Source organism: Syzygium oleosum, unplaced genomic scaffold (assembly GCF_021117445.2).
Source record: "Syzygium oleosum isolate NSW1041296 unplaced genomic scaffold, Sole_v2.1 Sole_v2.11, whole genome shotgun sequence".
Classification (NCBI taxonomy): Eukaryota; Viridiplantae; Streptophyta; class Magnoliopsida; order Myrtales; family Myrtaceae; genus Syzygium; species Syzygium oleosum.
In genome coordinates this window covers 802,081-819,990 of record NW_026607495.1, presented here as the reverse complement: position 1 = coordinate 819,990, position 17,910 = coordinate 802,081, and the positions used below count along the sequence as shown (strand labels likewise).

General features: G+C 41.8%; 3 protein-coding genes, 1 long non-coding RNA gene and 1 other non-coding gene across 8 annotated transcripts; 2 read left to right on the top strand and 3 right to left on the bottom strand.

The window, feature by feature from the left end:
• Positions 1 to 602: 602 nt before the first annotated feature.
• LOC130139332 (uncharacterized) lies at positions 603 to 2,321 on the bottom strand. Its single transcript, XR_008817583.1, has 4 exons — positions 2,184 to 2,321; positions 1,998 to 2,046; positions 1,390 to 1,884; positions 603 to 1,127 (listed from the first exon to the last, which is right to left on the bottom strand). It is a non-coding gene; the product is annotated as an uncharacterized LOC130139332 (long non-coding RNA).
• A 356-nt stretch (positions 2,322 to 2,677) lies between these two features.
• Positions 2,678 to 6,696, top strand: LOC115691487 (nudix hydrolase 2). Its single transcript, XM_030618124.2, has 9 exons — positions 2,678 to 2,816; positions 2,905 to 3,140; positions 3,405 to 3,470; positions 3,642 to 3,779; positions 5,131 to 5,208; positions 5,288 to 5,338; positions 5,419 to 5,453; positions 5,822 to 5,930; positions 6,272 to 6,696. The coding sequence occupies exons 1-9, from the start codon at positions 2,678 to 2,680 to the stop codon at positions 6,461 to 6,463; spliced, it is 1,044 nt and encodes a 347-aa protein (XP_030473984.2). The 3' UTR covers positions 6,464 to 6,696.
• Positions 6,697 to 7,358: 662 nt separating this feature from the next.
• On the bottom strand, positions 7,359 to 7,432 carry TRNAI-AAU (transfer RNA isoleucine (anticodon AAU)). The gene has a single exon. It is a non-coding gene; the product is annotated as a tRNA-Ile (tRNA).
• Positions 7,433 to 11,749: 4,317 nt separating this feature from the next.
• On the top strand, positions 11,750 to 13,881 carry LOC115691468 (uncharacterized). The gene is made up of 2 exons (XM_030618096.2): positions 11,750 to 12,100; positions 13,292 to 13,881. Exons 1-2 carry the CDS (start codon positions 11,812 to 11,814, stop codon positions 13,636 to 13,638), a joined length of 636 nt encoding a protein of 211 aa, XP_030473956.2. The 5' UTR covers positions 11,750 to 11,811; the 3' UTR covers positions 13,639 to 13,881.
• A 32-nt stretch (positions 13,882 to 13,913) lies between these two features.
• On the bottom strand, positions 13,914 to 15,473 carry LOC115691469 (acyl carrier protein 3, mitochondrial). 4 transcript variants are annotated; one of them, XM_030618101.2, is made up of 3 exons: positions 15,332 to 15,473; positions 14,508 to 14,709; positions 13,914 to 14,301 (listed from the first exon to the last, which is right to left on the bottom strand). In XM_030618101.2, exons 2-3 carry the CDS (start codon positions 14,706 to 14,708, stop codon positions 14,113 to 14,115), a joined length of 390 nt encoding a protein of 129 aa, XP_030473961.1. In that variant the 5' UTR covers position 14,709; positions 15,332 to 15,473; the 3' UTR covers positions 13,914 to 14,112. The 4 variants fall into 4 exon arrangements, with proteins under 4 accessions (XP_030473961.1, XP_056171677.1, XP_056171678.1 ...); XM_056315702.1 differs by lacking the exon at positions 15,332 to 15,473 and adding an exon at positions 14,804 to 15,278; XM_056315703.1 differs by lacking the exon at positions 15,332 to 15,473 and adding an exon at positions 14,826 to 15,265.
• Between the last annotated feature and the right edge of the window lie 2,437 nt (positions 15,474 to 17,910).

The following is a 17,910-nucleotide window of genomic DNA, read 5'->3' as shown; positions in this document are numbered from 1 at the left end:
TGCATACGGAAAAAATCACATTGGTTTTCCAAGGGGTGCCTTCTATTATAGATAGGCAAATAACTACCTTGTGGGCCCTTGTGGCTCACGGGCCGGGTTTGGCCCATCTTGGGCGGTCCACCCAATATGTCTTACAAGAATGAAGCCTGTTAACAAGAAAATGCCACTCCAAGGACATACATGGATTTAAATCAAGAGGCTCATTCCAAATTATCAAGAGCTCAATGAAGGAAAACATGTTTCATGTATCATATTTAAGCAGAGCCAAGAATGGCTGCGCAAGATTAGTGCGTAGTTAGGCAACATGATGATCATACTAGGCAACACGATGTCCAGGAGCATCAATTGTCTACGACAAAATACGACAATACGCCATAGTTAGGTACTGAAAGAATCGAAGGTGCCCCCATCACTTTTCGACTTAAGCATTGCTAAGGCATACGATCATATGAAAGGAATTCAAAGCTACTGCGAATCATGTATTCTCTACATCACCCGTCAAGTTATATCCTCAGGGGGTATCATCAATATTCCAGACGAATCATTCGACATCTCCATCGTTTAAATTCTTCCACTGACTTGGGCAAGAAATTCACCACCCGACCACGAGCTCCCCAGAAAGATGGCTCAATCTTTCATGGGTTTCGCAAACAACGAGAAACCAGACCTGTCTTTTGCTTCACCCCCAGAGAAATAAACAAATGAGGCGATGCTTAGATGAGATCGATATCCGTCCTCATTCAGATGTTGCAAGAGCTGAATGCAACATGTCTTCGAGATATTTCTCAGCTGCAGCATACCGCCTTTTCTTGTCCTCAAATTGCTAAAACAGCTAAACCCTTGTCCTGCGAGAAGATTATGAATCAAGACAAGTATATTTGAGGAATAAGATAGACCTCAATACAGGTGAAGTGGTAAACATTTGTAGTGTTCAGCTCGAGTCAATATGAGGCAAGAGGAAAAGGGAAAATTCCTAGAGGCAAGTCTTGGTAGCTTCTCAGAGTATCGAGAATGAGCTCTGTTTTCTTCTGTAGTTCCTTTCGGTGTTCAGCCATCTCCACTAGTACGCCGTGGCTGATCTCTGGGTGTGTATCCTACCCGATGCAGTGCCATCCGCATAGAATTCGCTAAATTGATCAAAGAGGGTGAAAACTTGTAAAATGAATTTCTAGGGATTCATGTAGCATCCAGAGAGCAGCTTGCTCATCTCAAGATGCATTCACTTGACGATATCTCAATTTAGCTCCAAAGAAACTTTATAAACACCTAAAATTTCAATCTGAATACAATGAGAAGGGTAATGCAAATGAGAACTCCAGTTCTGTTACTAAACTGAAAACCTAATTTCAAAGTGAATCTGATAACGCCAATAGGCAAAGGAAATGGTACCTTCTAGTTGGCATACTGCCGCGTGTATTGTCGCTCCTTTGAACCCATCACAGCCAAATTAGTTTCCTAATTTTCCACTGGCACGTCACAGGGAGCTACATCGACTTCATGCTGCGCAAGCATTCTGTCCAGACATTTCGCCAGTATATCGTTGAGAACGCATGAGCGTGCAATTATAATCCAAACATGCCGAACGAACATGTTAAGATAGCACGCAAGAGACCCTTCGGCAAAATTTACTCTGCGTCACGGAGTGCATAACATTGTCGCATCTCCCTCCAAACTCACGAAGTCACAAACTTCCCATAGCAACCATACCACAGTTCCTTAACAGGCAACTTCTACATTGGCCTTTACCTTTTTCAACAGGTTAGCCTTGCTATTGCCTTCCTCGCGTAATCAAGGAGAAACTTCAAATCCTTCTCTACGCTTTAGCCCTCTTTTCCTTTACACTGGACTTCCTCAAAGAAATGTCCCGCCGTTGCTACAAGGAAGCTGCAGTTTCCACATACGAATCGTAAGAACCAGAACGACAACATTCGAGATAACTAAACTAATACATTTGCTAGTGCTTGCTTGAGAAAAGGGCACAACGTTTGAAGCCGAACCCTCCTGCGCCAACCCCTGCACTTTCCAGTGTCTCTCTAATCCTAGCAGCTGCACCCGCAAAAAATTTCAGAGTTTGAAGTTCAAGAACAGCTGGAGTAAACTACCCATCGAAATTCTTGACAGCTTCACACCACTTTTGAATCTCGCAAAGCATGTGGGTCATCATCATCATCTCAAAAGATTACCGTGTGAGCAGGACTCGGCGACGGCGAGACTGTACAAACGCGCGATGCTCTCGAGAACTACTGTGCTCGAAGTCGGGAACTTCCTCGCCGGGCCGCCTCGAACTGCGAAGCCGGGCCAACGCGTTCACCTCCAAGATCACCGCTGGAGCATCCAACGCTCCGGGCATAACATGTAATTCCGTGAAAAGGGAAGTTGCAAAGTGCGAAGTACGACCATTTGAACAGCAGTTCGAGCAAGGATTCGAGGCCTGGTAGAAGCAAGGCCTGATCTTGTCCAGGCCCGCCTACGAACCAGGGCCTGGTGGGTGTCGCCATCACAACCTCGTTTTGAATGGATGACGATGCTACGAATTCGCGTGCGTGTGGTCGTTGTGGACGAGAAGGCGAGCAATAATGGCGGCTGATCGTGGCGGAATCGAACGAGCTCGGCCGCATTGATTCCCAACCAAGTATCCGAATCGGATGCGCAAGCTGCGATCTTTACCGTATAAAAGATGCAAAGATTTCTCTCCCGACTCCACCCACTCCGCTTCGCGCTCCCCGCCGTCGTCGCTGCGAATGATCTCTCCCTTCTTCTTCCCCGGAATCGCTCCGTCGCTCTCGCACTCGCTCGACGAATCCCTCTCCCACTTGGTATCTTCAGTTCTTGGTTCTTGAGCGGCGGATGGATCGACCCTCTTGCGGCTCCATCACGGGATTTGACTTTCTGGGATTCTTTCAGGAATTGAAGCTCGACCCAGAGCGGCTGTGCGGAGCGCGGCCATCGGATCGATGTCGGGGTCGGCCGGCTCCAATTCTCCGGCCGCGGCGGAGGCCGTCGCGATGGAGAACGAGGTCAAGTTGCTGAGCTCTGTGGAGGACCATTACGGAGGCGTCATTGTGGAGATGAAGGAGGCTATGGACTCCGCCACCTTCGTCTCCGTGCTCAGAGCCTCCATTTCGCACTGGAGAGAGCAGGTTTTTCTCTTTCGTTAGCCGCCTCTCCGTTCAGCTTTAACTGTTGATTTTCGTGTCGAATTTGGGTTTAGATGTGCTAGATTGGTTCTTCCTTTATCCTGGTAGATTGCATAGACGACACCGAATCTGGCCGACTTGCTACTATTGGCTCATGAATCACGCTGTTGTTGATATAGAGCTTGCATCCTCAGAGTTTGAGAGTTTCTTTTGGTTCTTTGGTTCATGTTACTGTTTTGTAGTGCTAAAGTGCCAGCATTTTTGCAGGGCAAGAAGGGTGTGTGGATCAAATTACCTATTGAACTCGTGAATCTCGTAGAAGCTGCTGTCGCGGTAATTGTTCTATTGGCTCCACAGATTGATCACTGAACTGAAGGTCGCCTGGTTTGCTCTTTCTGGGGAACTGGCTGGGGTGGGAACCGAGTATATATGTTTACTGTGACAATCGTAACTTTTGGATTAAGTTTTCCGCTCTATGAGGTGATTGTCTTCTACTTTGTGCAGGAAGGATTTTGGTATCACCATGCGGAGCCAAAGTATCTAATGCTTGTGTATTGGATTCCACAAAGTGCTCATACCATTCCAGCAAATGCGACGCACAGAGTGGGTGTTGGTGTGGTTGCCATGAATGAGAAGGACGAGGTATTGCTCCCAATCTAAATTTCTGCGCGAGATCATCTCTCTTTGTGAATGATTAAGAGCCCCTTTTTGCAGATTTATGCTTCAAATCATTAGGACAAGACATTTTTTAAGATTGTTGGTAGCAACTACAGCTGAATGACTTACTTGAGTAGAACTTTTTTTTGCTTTAGTGTCAATCTAATTGTGAAGGTCCTGAAGACCGTCGGAGAATCTCCTGGATTAAATATTTGGATGCGATGTTATTTATTGATTAGCGTTGGTCTCTGCCCATGTAGGTTCTGGTCTTCTTGCCATTTCTCATTCACCATCATGACATATCCACGGCTTATTTTTGCAGTTTTCCTGCTCAGTCACGTGCTTCATGCCTCCTTTGGGCCTTTTCATCACATTCCTTCATGATTCCTTTCATGAGTCTTTTACATATAGTCATCATTGGTGAGCTTGTTTCCATTTTCTCAAAGAGATGGAGGGAATTTAGGCGAATAGTGATGATGATGGATCCAACATAGCTTTTTCTTCCAATCTCTGATGACCAGCAAGAAGTTAGACCATGGAGGCTTTTGGAACTTTTAATTTACACAGATTATTCAGACTAGTTGCTGATTGTATCTGTCTGGTGACCGACATACTGAAGATAAGAGGAAGAATGTGAATTGTGCCTGTTTCTTCTTTTGCGGATGATATTTTCATGATCAGCTTGCCTTGATTTGACTCGGCTCACCTGCTGCTGAAGTGCTTACTGTCAATTCTTCAGAGAACTTTCTAACTTCATAATGTTCCTCATAAACATCCCCATGACCACAAGATAAAATTGCATATATAATAGCATTCTAGTTGGTTAGTCCTAAGTCATGAGGGCTATGCTAAGACACTTTCCTTTAGGTAATTAGCGTTTTGTATTCGTGTGCGTACACCAAATACCATGCAGGACACTGGATCATTCCTTTGAGTTGCCACATGGAGAAAGAGTTTTACTTTCCTTTGCCTTTTTGTACTGTAACTGGTTACACAAAGAGAAGAGGCTCTCTTTTTCATGTCATTTACCCCATCCCATCTTTAGATTTAATCCGCCAGAGTAGCTCTGTGGCTTTCCGGTCATCATATCTGTGTCCTAATGATGTCTATTCTCTGCGGCCCTTCAGAAAATGTATTGTCATCTTCTGTGTACAGCCCTTGTAAAACTTAGCTTGGGACTCACTGCTAGACTTCACTTTATATCTTTCATATCCCATTCCAGGTGTCCCATTAATGTTTGGCGTGATTGTTTGGCTTTAATTCCTGGAGGTGTAATCATAACTTTAGAACTATGCTACTATGGCTTATAAGTAATTCTCAACTGACGCTCTGGCAGTTGCTCGTTGTTCAAGAGAAGACTGGATTATTTAGAGGGACTGGTGTTTGGAAGTTCCCGACGGGTGTTGTTGATGAGGTCATGATTCCACTGCAGACTTAAATGTAGTGACATGACTTCTGCTTGATTATTCACCTTTTGGCTTCACTATCTTCAGGGAGAAGACATATGTGCAGCTGCAGTAAGAGAAGTTAAAGAAGAGACTGGAGTGAGTAATATATATGTGATTATACAAATAGCTGCTTAAATTCTATGAAGATTTATGTCGTGTGGTTTCTGCATATGCAGATTGATGCTGAATTCGTCGAAGTCTTAGGATTTAGGTATGGAGTCCGTTTCTCCTTTTCTCCTTGTTTCAGACGTGATAAATTTACGTTCTTGGGATAAGATTCTTACTTTTTCTTACTAAATTTCTTCCTTTGAAACTGTGCGACTTTATATCTCGAGACATAACACACTCCACCTGCATTATTGTGGAGGGTCAGAGCCAAACCATGGCCATTGCTGAATGGCATTTTGAAATTTAGTTATTTGCACATAGCACCCATTAGTTCCTGTCTGGAAAAAGAAGTGTGTTATGTTATGTCGTTAATCTTGTAAAGAGTGTGTCAGGGCCTGGAAACTCCTGGGCCATTTACCAGATTTTGAGCAAGATACTACAATTTCCTAACTCTTCACTGACTATCCACAGGCAAAGTCATCAGTCGTTCTTTCAGAAGTCGGACTTATTTTTTGTCTGCTTGGTGCGACCTTTATCCTTTGACATCCAGAAGCAGGATGTGGAGGTAGAGGCTGTGCAGGTAAATATATAGTACTATTGGTATAGCTATTTCACCGATTTGTTCTTCTTTATCATTCGTGGTACCTTGGTGACTACCACCCTGCTTGACTGATTAATTCTCCTTTTCATGCATGGTCCTGTGTGCTTTTGCCATACACTCTAACCTGCCAAATGTAAGCTGAAGCTTGCAATTGGTTAAACTATTGATCCAACCAAAAAACATGGGGTTTTCCCAAGCGAAGAATTTTTTGGTGCATCCTGCAAATGAATGATGAAACTGCATACAAAATACTAAGAGGGTAAGCGCTGCAGTAGTAATTCTCTAATATAGTCCAATGGTTATTCTCTTGTCGCCTTCAGTGGATGCCGTTTGAAGAATACGCAGCGCAGCCATTCTGCCAAAAAAACGAGCTTGTCAAGTGCATTATAGACATGTGCTCAGCAAAGAAGAACGGGAAGTATTCTGGATTCACTCCAGTAACAACAACATCAACCTTCTCCGATCAAAAGAACTTCCTGTACTTGGACAGCCATTTCCGGAGCGGGCAGTAAGTAGTAGCATGTGACTATTATTAGACCTCAGAAAGATTTTTTCTTACTCATAGATGCAATTCAACATCGGAGTGGTCAGCACTTACTATGACTCGATTCATTCTATCGAAACTGCCGTGTTGTATGACCAGAGACACTGTTACCGCATCCTTGCAGGAATTAATATGTAGAGCATGACAGTGTCCCTTACGGGCATTAAAGCCCTTGACAAATGAGATTCATATATTCGAAGACGGGATTTCTCTATGTTGCGTCATTGGGCATCTGTAAGCCCTTGCCGGAACCTCCGGGGTTCAATGTCTGAACTGAACCTTCTCTACACGTCTACTACATCAGTTTTCAGGTGGAGCTTTCATGCAAGAAGTCCTTTTGCTCTCGACACAGTGAATCATTGATGAGGATTCAATCAGCTTCCCAGGTTACTAGGCAAAGCAAGTCCGGCAAAGAAAGGGTTATTATTACCAAAAACTCTAAATTGGTATACCCGTGCCATATTTACCCCCAAACCAATTTTTGTGTCATTTAAACTCCCAAACTTGTATACTTGTGCCACATTTACCTTCAAACCACATTTACCCACAAAAATCCTAGTTTTACTGCAATTTGGGGGCAAATGTGGTACGGGTGTACCAGTTCGAGGTTTTTTGTGGTATGAGCCCGCCAATAAATCATGGCAAATCGAATGGAATGGTCTGATGGGTAATCTAAATTTGGTTTCTTGTGTAAGTCTGTAAACATGAACATGAGCTAACAATGCCGAGAAATCATAGCGAAATGGATCTGATGTGTGTTTTCCAAGTCCAAACGCAACCTAATATGCTCAAGCCAAAAGGGAAAACACAGAAAACTTAAACACCAAATGTCAAAAAAAAAATTTAAAAAATATGATATTGGCTGGCCCATGCAGGTCTCGAACCTGCGACCTTCGCGTTATTAGCACGACGCTCTAACCAACTGAGCTAATAGGCCTGTTTGTGTCACTTTTTCTTCTAAGTTTTACTACAATGTTTTCTACGACTCCTAATATTTCGGCCAAAGTAGATGTTCTATAAGATTGTGACTATTTGGCATGGGAGTTTTCCGGTTCTTTTCTCTTTTGGCGTGATCTTTATTTAATGAGAGGGCCTGCGGTTCGACTTAAAAGGAAAATGCGTGTACTTGAGAGAAGACGATAAATGAAAGGAACTAGAGAAGTCATACATATCATTGAATATGGAAATCTCACAATATAGAGCAGACCGACATATTAGCTATTAAAAAACAAATATCGTTTTTCTATGATTTTATTTTATTTTTACGAGATAATGAAACAACGTTTGCATTTCACGAGGAAAACTAGGAATCACCATCACATTCTCGGATCAACAAATGGATGAAATGCACATCTTTAATGAGTCATTCTTTAGGTTGCTAATCGCCCACATTGGACGGTGATGTGATCCTCATCGAACGAAGACTTGTCTGTCCACGTCAGCCACGGAGGGCGCTCCACGTGGACCCTTATTGGCCACCCCCCCAAAATTGAAATTGGAGGAGGGACCCAAGAATCAAATTTAGTGGTGTCCATCAAAATGTACCTATATATATTACCGCAAGGTGATTGGCCCTATGCTCTCCATGCGGGGGAGCACCACTTCCCAAAAAGATAGCGGTGATGTATATTGATTTATCATTGGTCAATTCAACTGTTTAGTGATGGAGGTTTGGTATGCCTTTTGCCCTCATAGCTTTCCTGATTTTGATGTTGCTCAAGATTCAACAAGCTTTATTAACTAATCTAAGTACAGTACAAGTGTTCACTAGAGATAACTGTGTTAATCATGTCGTGCCCGAAAGGCGGTGGTGATATTTATTGACTTATCAGTGGTTAATTCGACTGTTTAGTGATGTAATGGTTGATTTGCCAGTAGTCATGGAGGTTGGGCATGCCTTTTGCCCTTTTAGCTTTTCTAAATTTGATGTTGCTCAAGATTCAATGAGCTTGATTACCCACCATCATAGTGAGCACGTGAGAATGAGACTAGAGAATGACACATTGAATTGATGTTTTCGTCTTCCGCATGATCGAGAAAGCTTTGATCATTTCGTAAGTGAATATAGGTAGTGTACAATATGTAAAGATACTCTTTTTTTTGGGATCGGAAATATGCAAAGATACTTGATCACGTGTAATTAGTTGAATATGCTATAAGTTGGGGATTTGGAGAGACATAAGGTCGGCTATACTATATCATATATGAGTGCGTCTGGAAAAGGATTTCTCATGTCCGTCGTATAAAAGCTGTTTCCTGAATAGCCCGCCCTACCATTCCCTTCTCATTCTCCTCCGTCGCTCTTTGGCTTTATTATTTTGATTCATTAAACGTAGATAGGATATAGCAAAATTCCTAAATTGCATATCATATCTTATCAAGTCTGGATATAGAAATCTAGATGGTCAAACACAGCTTTAAATTAAATATGTTGACTAGACTGAGAACGTTTTGCACGCTTCCCGCTTTGTTAGATAGGAAAATGCATGATATGCAAATGGAAAGGTGAAATACATCAACTTTCTTAGGTAGTCATGATGAAGGAATTTGGGACTTCAACTTTCATCTTTTTAAGTGGAAGACTGCCGGCATCTTTCTGCCTCTTTTGAAAATGATAGGAGATTTTTAATGTTGACTTTGTTTTTGTGGTAATGTACTAATCCCCTACTTGCACACCTTACATCAATCAAAAGTTTAGTGGCTTTCATTATGTTTTGAAGCAGTTCTAGCAAACTTAGAAAAATTATTGGTAGACTAAGTTTATAAATGATGTGATAGACAAAGCCAATCACAGTACGAAAATGATATGAAAATTTATTATATGGAGACGAATCTTATTCGAGACGTCTTATTATTTCTAGATACGAGACTCGGATAATCTTTGCACACAAGCATGCATGTTATGTTATCTACTTGGCAACATGTGGCTCTTGTAATTTAAAGCTCAATAAAGAAATTACTCTTGTGATTGGCAAGAACTGAGAATTCGATTTCTTCACTGATAAGGAGTTAAAAAGAAACCCTAATGATCATGACCTAGGTGTAGAGATATAGGAGTCTTAAGTACTCATCTTGATTTTTTTGCTGATGGAATAGACAATTCGAAGCCACAAAGCCCCAGCCTCAATGTAAGTGCTAATAAAATCTGGTGCACAAGATCATAGTGGATGTTGAGGAGGCCCGAATCACTAAAATATAAAGTTCTCAATCATAGAAAAGTGTAAAAAAAGTCGTAAACTTATTGAATTTGTGCCAATTTTATTTTAAACTTTTTAATTGTGCCAATTTAGTCCTAAATCTTTTAATCTAGTGCCAATTGAGTCCTTCAAACTAATTTTGACCGGATATTACTGATGTGGACAATTTATAATATTATTTTTTATTATTTTTTTCTGATTTTTTACTTTTCTTTTTTCCTTTCCTCTTCCTTTTGCTGGTGACAGGCCACCAGCTACAGTCGATGATTGGTTACTGGCCATGATCGGGCAAGCTAGCCTTGCCTGGACAAGGTCAGCCATCACCCGCCACAGGCGAGGCCCGACCGGACGAGCCCCAGCGAGGCCGACCCTCGCCGGGCGTCGCCTTTGCCTGGGTGTCCATGTCAGCAATATCTAGCTAAAATTAGCTAGAATGACTGAATTGGCACTAGGATAAAAAATTTATGATTAAATTGACACAATTAAATGGTTTAGGACTAAATTGATACAAATATAATAGGTTTGGGACTTTTCTGATACTTTTCCCTCTCGAGCATAATAGATGTGTCATCCTTCGCGTAATAAATTAGGTTAAAAGCGTACAAACACATTCGAATTCGCACTTATTCGCAAAGTCCGGTAATATTTCTAAACTTTTCTCTACCGGCATCGAGTTTATGTCGAACGTATGCGAATCATCGATGGCCCTCCGAGAGAAAAACAATGGGTATCCGAACCTTACGTATGCGCAGAAACCATCCTTCCACGTAAGGGGGTTACTTTTAGTAGGAGTTTTGAGTGCTCAGATTAGCTAAGAAAGCATGGACACGCTGACCACGGAGTTGGGAATTCACGTATAAGATGGGTTTGATCAGTTGATCAGATTTTGGGAGACTACCGTGACGGGAAAGTTCATCCAACGCCAACTTCGCATCGCCATCTCACTCTTCCGCATCCATGCGGTTCCATGTGTCGCTTGCAATGAAGTCCACTGTCCAATGTTCTTGCCCAAGTTCACCAACCAATGCAGATGTCCGAGAGAGAGAAAGAGAGAGAGCCTGGTTTTTAGCAGAATGATGCGTGAGCTGTTGTTTAAGATAGGGTGATGGTTGGGGCAGGCTTGAATATATCACACACACACACACAGATAGAGAGAGAGAGAGAGAGAGATTATTGCATGGGAAGAAGAGCAGCTTGGTAAACGGGTGAACTGATCATAAAAATGTCTGCAGAATGGAAAAACAAAGAGCATATGTAGCCATCAAAAGTAGGCAACCTACCGACCTTTAACTTACGGTCTCAATTTTATGACCTATGTCTATGTTGTATCTTGCCGAGGCAAAGACAAGATTGGCCCTTGATGGAGACCATATGCCAAAAAACATAAAGAAAATTCACATCCCAATTTACGACTCTAAACAAGATAATTCAATCGAATTTCGCGTACGGCGTCATTGGTTGATGCGTACATCTACATAGGATAACTTACCTACAACAAAATGGCGAAACCCATGCTCAAAACTATATAAGAATCAAAGTGAATGCGTGGTTATTTCAAATGCCCTATCGACCGATCATCGCATGTCGAGTCATTGCTTGTGATGCTTATTGAATATCCGATCGCTTCGTTGGGTATGTTCAGATTATTGATTCTCTACTTGGGTTCTTTTTTATTATGAACAATGTGATGTAATGACTGCCCTACGCTTTAAGAACTTCACCAAGTTCTTGCAAGGATAATCCGCGTATAGTTTTTCGCTTAATTATTCATCACTAGCAAATTAATACACAGTACATAATCAGGACGTTGCATCCTAAGTTGTGTATTGCATTAATGAAAGAAAAAGGTACATAAAACCTTCAATCCTCCATAACGTCGAGCGTATATTTTCAGCCATTTCTTTGAACATGTCCCTTCCACAACATTGACTCGATGATTAAGGTATTTTTAGACGGTCCAAGGTCAGATTTGTAAATTCCATATTGGAAGAGGCCAGCTTTATATTTAAATCCCAAAGCCTCGCACTATAAAAACCAAACGTCAAGCCATCCTCTCTTCGTGATCTGCTTGCTTCTTCTCTCTATCCATCTTTTGCACGTCAAAACAAGCGCAAAGAAGATGAGCTGCTTTCCCTGGTGCCGCAATCTTGTGACGATGCTCGTCTTCCTTACCAACTTCTTCATCGCGATCAAAGCGAATTCATTGGCGACACCAGTGGTGGAGGAGGCAGCGGTGTCTGCAGTGGAGGAGGTGGATCCCCTGTCCGAGCTGTCGGCGAGGAGGGACGAGTTGGTGGAGATGGCGGGCTACGGAGAGGGGAAGCTCTCCACGGTCCTCGTTACCGGCTCTGTTCTTTGCGAGGCTTGCTTGCGCAGCGACTCTCAGCTTCATGCATGGCCATTGTCAGGTTTGCGATACGCTGCGATCATATTGTTTTCATTTAATCATCCTCACAAAGCACCAACGTGCAAAAGAAGGACCTTTTGGTATGTTCAGAAGATCGTTAACGTCGAAATGAGGGGTCTAAAATTGGATCACGAGGAATTGGGTCTAGCTCATTTCACATAGATAAAATTCAAAACGAATCGGCTCAGCTCGGGCTTTAAAAAAGTATCGCTCGTTCAGATTAAAAATTTCCGCTCGGAATGGCTGCGTTGAACGTTTGGAATCAATATCTCGGTTAGTTTCTATATGTTTCAGATTAAAAGGAGTTTCATATTCATGAAGAATCCAGAGATGGGAAGGAGGAGGTCTGGGGAGGAAAAAACAGAAAAGTTTTCTCTTTCCCATCTTCTTGTATGAACATCTGCTACAAAGCTAGCTTTTCTATTGGTTGAATCGCACGTTTCGTTCTTGTCTTGGCCTTCTTGGTGGATTTAGAGAGTCCTAGGTAGATTCACTTCATGCTTCATGTTATGTTTTTTTTGGAAGAATTTATGTTTGATTTGTCTTGGGTCAGAGTCCGAGACTTAAGGATAGAAATGAAAATGATTGTAAGTGAAATAGGCCATTGAAACGACGGGTATTCACCCCGGCATGGGGAACTTGGATCTCGGGCCCGGCCTCGAGGGACTTGGGCTTGGCCTCTGTGGAACCGGACCCGGCCTCGATGGACCTGGGCCTGGACGCCAGTGACTTGGGCATGGGAGCTAGATTCTCGAACGTGGGCACCGGTTTCCCGAGCCTTGCCTAAGACCCGGGCCTAGCCGCCAGGGACCTAGGCACGGGCGTCGGGTTTCCATGCCCAAGCGCTGAGATCTCTAGTCCAACCGTCTATATCTAGTCGTAGTTTGGAAAATGATTTCTGGTTTTTACCAAAGAACATCATATTTTTTTAATCTCAGCATAGGCTTTTTATTGACTTTGAAAATTTTTTTTCCGTTGATTCATTTTTCTAAGCGATCCAAATCCCGGAAACTGAGGAAAATATTTTTTAACAAAAGTATTTTCTCGAAAATGATGGAGGATTAATGTGCTCACAAGAGTCATGACGGAGAGGCATGTCATTCTACCTTTGAGCACTCAAATCACATTACAGTCCAATCGAAACGACAAACATGAAATCCATGTCGTCTCACCTTCAATACAATCTGCGCAGGCGCTAAGGTGGCCGTCAATTGCCATGCCAACGATAAAGAAAGCAAATCTAGCCGAATTCATGGCGTGACAGACGAAAATGGGGACTACTTCATAGATCTTCCTTCAGAGCTCCACGCCATCCCCGACTTGAACAAGAAATGTTCGGTTAACCTCGTTCGAATGCCGAGGAACTCGCACTGCCGACCGGCACATATCAGAAAGCGCAAGACAGTTAGGCTTTCGTCGGTCGGGAACGGGATCCGAACTTACGAAGCGGGGACAATGAGACTTCTGCATTCAGCATCCGAGCCTCCAGAAGCATGCATGAAGAAACCGAGCGGCCCCAGAGAAAGCTACCCAAATTAAGCATACCGAGAGACCCGAGGACACGGCTCATTCGATGGCGCTTCAGTCACAAATTGAGCTAGTGATTTTCCAAACTTCACAGAGTCACTTGTAAAATAGACCCCAGTGAACGAAAATGATCCGGAACAAAGAGTGCAGAAGATACGTGGCCCAAAGAAACAGACGGTGTGTGAATATCGCGTCGGCGTGTGTGTGTATGTATATGCATAAATCGATATGCTAATGGCAAAAGAGGTTCTTCTATATGTCCAAGGTGGCATTAGTCACACAGAGGCTGAAGATTGAAGCAAATTATGTATCAGAACTAACACCTGATAATGGAGTTTTCCTTGCTACAGCAATTCACAATTCATGCATACAGATTCTCCATCTTCCCTCCAAATCAAAACGATTAATGAGACTCTGAATCTCAATTCAGTTGAACAACAAAGAGATCAGTGAAACCCCCGTCAGCCGATATTACAGTAAATGAACTCACGAGCTCTCGGCAGCTTTTTCAGAACCAGAAGCTATGAATCTAGCAACATCGGCGCAGCAAGCGAGCTTGTCTGCTTCCTCTTCGGGGATTTCGATGGAGAATTCCTGCTCGACAGCCATAACAAGCTCCACCTTGTCTAAGCTATCCAGGGACAAGTCTTTCTGGAAATCCGCAGTTTCAGTGACCTGTTCAATATCGTATTAACAAACGTCAAGCTCAAAAGGCAAAATGAACTCAAATTGAGGGGAGGGGACTTCAATTAGACCAAATCTTCACTTCAGTCAGTGCTGCTTCTTGCTGATCCACAAACAAGTCCAATTGAAGAACAATCACTCTTATCTAACGAAACAAAAAACTACAAAAATAATGAATGAGAGAGAAAATTAACGACCTTACTAGCATCGATCTTATCAAATTTCTTCACTAGTCTGACCACTCTATCAACTATCTGATCCGGGCTATGCATCGTCGATGTGCACATCAGCTGGGTCAGTTGCTTCATCACGCTTCCATTCTCAGCACCAAAAGCTAGTGTTCCGGCGGAGGCCCTCAACCTGATATGCCTCAAGACCAACTGCTTTATACAGTTCATTCTAACGAAAGCAATAAACAAATACAATTTTGATCAAAACCTCAGCGAAGAATCTAAATAGCACGAAGATAATAGATGGTCATGCACATAACAACCCAAAGAAAAGAGAAGAATGACCGAGTGTAAGCCGAAACAAGCCGGCCGAGGGCAAAGTTTTCGAATGCAATCCTAAACCCATCCCCCCCAAGAAGCAGAACAGAGGAACAGAACTCAACTGCCTAGGCTATGATTCGGCGTAAACTCGGGTGAAAAAACCAGCAATTCCAACTTGAAGCTAGAGACTTTACACTAAGTATGATCTCCAGAGCCAGATGGCAACTATATCAACTATCAACCTCGAAATGCACACGACCCTTCATTCACTGCCAATAGATTTCCTTAATTACAACTCCCGAAATTTCTGGGAAGCTTCGGAGACGCAGAAAGCCCCAGGAAGCACGTGGGGTTGCAGTACAAACTTCAAGATTACAAGAGAGACCACCTGGTGGGAACACACAAAGCACAAGATAGCGTCTAACCAATGCATCAAACGCACCAGTCCCGGGACACCAACCCATTGAAATTTTTTATGGGTATGCATCGAAAAAGCTTACGAAGCAGTAAGAGGGAAAGTAAGCAAGAACCTAGCTGACCCAGCAAAAATGGTGGCCGCTTTTGTGGTCGCTGTGCAGGCTGGCGCCGCCTAATTGTTCGACGTATTGCCCGAGAGAGAGAGGCTGACCACTTGGACACGGACGTGTCCTGAATCTTGTCGGATTTATATTGTTTACGAAAATATTACCCAATGCCTTTACGGGAAAGTTGCCTGCTTAGCGAAAAATAATGATAAAAAAAGAAAAATATTGCCTAATAAATATTATTTTAAATATAATGCTAGCATTAAATTTTGTTTTATGTTTGAAATAAAACAATTCTTTTCTTTTTTCTATCAAGTAAATATCATGTCATGAGTTGCTCGTTGACTTGGCTTTTTCCTCTCAACAAAAATTATGCTTCTTTTGGTGATTAGAAGTGCCAAGCAAATCAAAATGAATTTGGATGAACATTTTTACTGAGGAGATATGCTTTCGAGACTTTTTTTTTTTTTGACCTTGTGAATGATTAAAATCACGCAAAATTAATATCGGAAGTGATATGAAACATAGGTAGAGTAATATTTACCTTCTTCTTCCTCCTTCCCTCGTACTTCTTCTTCTTGTTTTTTTTTTTTTATCCTCGGTCAAATGTACTTCTTTCACGATTGCACCGATGCTCTCCCAGGCGGGCTACACATGGTGTCATCGTCGTCGTTGGGTGGCGGTGGCCTATTGACTTGCAAGTAGTGAGGGTGTTGGAGACGGCGAGTGGTCATTTTGGTGCTCAAGGCGAGTGGCAGCGGTGGCGTTGGAGTCCGGTGATGGTGGTGGGTGCTTAGAACGACAAACTAATATCAATGTCGACTAAAGCTATAAAATTTTCCGACAAAAAAAAATAAAACTATAAAATTCTTTAATAGAAGAACTACATCGAGATTTGTGTTGAGAGTCCTGGGTACTTGATCTAGATTTAACCGATGATTCAAAGAATGAATTATATAACTTTTGGGATATGATATAAAGTAAAAATATTTGACATCATCCCTTCCTAAGTCAGTTGGAAAATCAATTTTTTTCAAGGTAGGATCTAATTGTAATTATTTGAAAGAGAAAGAACCGTGAGAAAAAAATATATTGAAAGTGGAGGGACAATAAAATTTGGCACTTAAAAGTAAAAACGAGAAAATGGAAAAAAGAAGAAGCTAAGTTTATATAAAAGGGGAAAAAAAAACAAATAAAAAGGAGAAAAAAAGGGAGAAATGATAATGACAAATTTAAAAAAAAAAAAAGGAAGGGAGGGAGAGAGTGACACGTGTTCTCCCAAAACTCTCCTTTTGTATATTGTATAGATAGATATAGAAGATACAGATATAGATTATTGAAACTTTGATCTATTTCGCATATTTGTTGATTTTCTGTTGAAAGCAAGGAAAGTGAAGAGTCATCAATTAACTTGTGTTGCATTTATTGTCTATTATCAAGTTCAAAAAAGGTTTTCAAATACATCGCCCAAGAATTTGCTCTTAATATATATATTATGTATATTTTAAGGATATGGTCACTAGAAGTCCTAAAACTTATCATAAAAATGTAATCGAGCCCTAAAACTTATCAAATTGGTTCAATCGAGTCTTAAAATTAACACCGTCTAATTTATTAACGGAAAATGTTGACGTGTCTTATTATATTACTTTTCTTGAGACACATGGCGATGATGTGGTGTCTAACAAGTGTCACGCCAGAAAAAGTTAAAAAATATAAATTAAATTAAAAAAGCTAAAAGTGAAAAAAAAAAAAGACAAACCCACAACCAGCCGTTATGGTCAAGCCCTTGCCGGTAGTCGCCACCAGGACCGCCAGGAAGGCTCGGCGAAGGTCGCCTAGGCCTTCTCGAAGCCTGGCAAGGGTCGTCGGGCTTCTAGAAGGCCCAAGCGACCTCTAGTGGCCCTTCTCGGCAACTATGGCGACGGCCACTGATAAAAGCTTGGCCACAGCCGCTGGTTGTGGGTCTAGTTTTTTCTTTTACTTTTAGCTTTTTTCTAATTTAATTTATATTTTTTTTTGTCTTTTCTCTGATGTGGAGCTTGTTGAATGTCACATCATCACCACGTATTTCATAAAAAGTAATAAAGTAAGGCACGTCAGCATTTTCCGTTAGTAAATTAGACGGTATTGACTTTAGGACTTGACCAAATTGACAAGTTTTAAGACTCGACTACACTTTTTATAAATTTTAGAACTTAATTGCACTTTCGTGATAAATTTTAGGACTTTTAGTGCGTATACCCGTATTTTAGTGGAATTTGAACGTGTGACTTTTAGAGCTAGAATTTCTCGAACGCACCAACCAGCCACGCCATCTCAAAGTGGTTAACAATTCACAAATTCATCGAAAACCAGCTTTGCTTGCGATTTTAGGAGTTTTTTTATTTTTTCAAACGACATGAAAGTTAAAGCAACAGAAGGCAAAACTTCAAAATTCGATTCACCAAAGTAGAGGTGGAGAACTTTCCATTTGCCATGCATTATTTCCTTTCCAATATATGAATTTGCTCGAAATGGGTATTCATTCAATTCACCAAAGTAGAGGTTGATTTGACATCCTCTTTCGTAAGAACCACGTTACC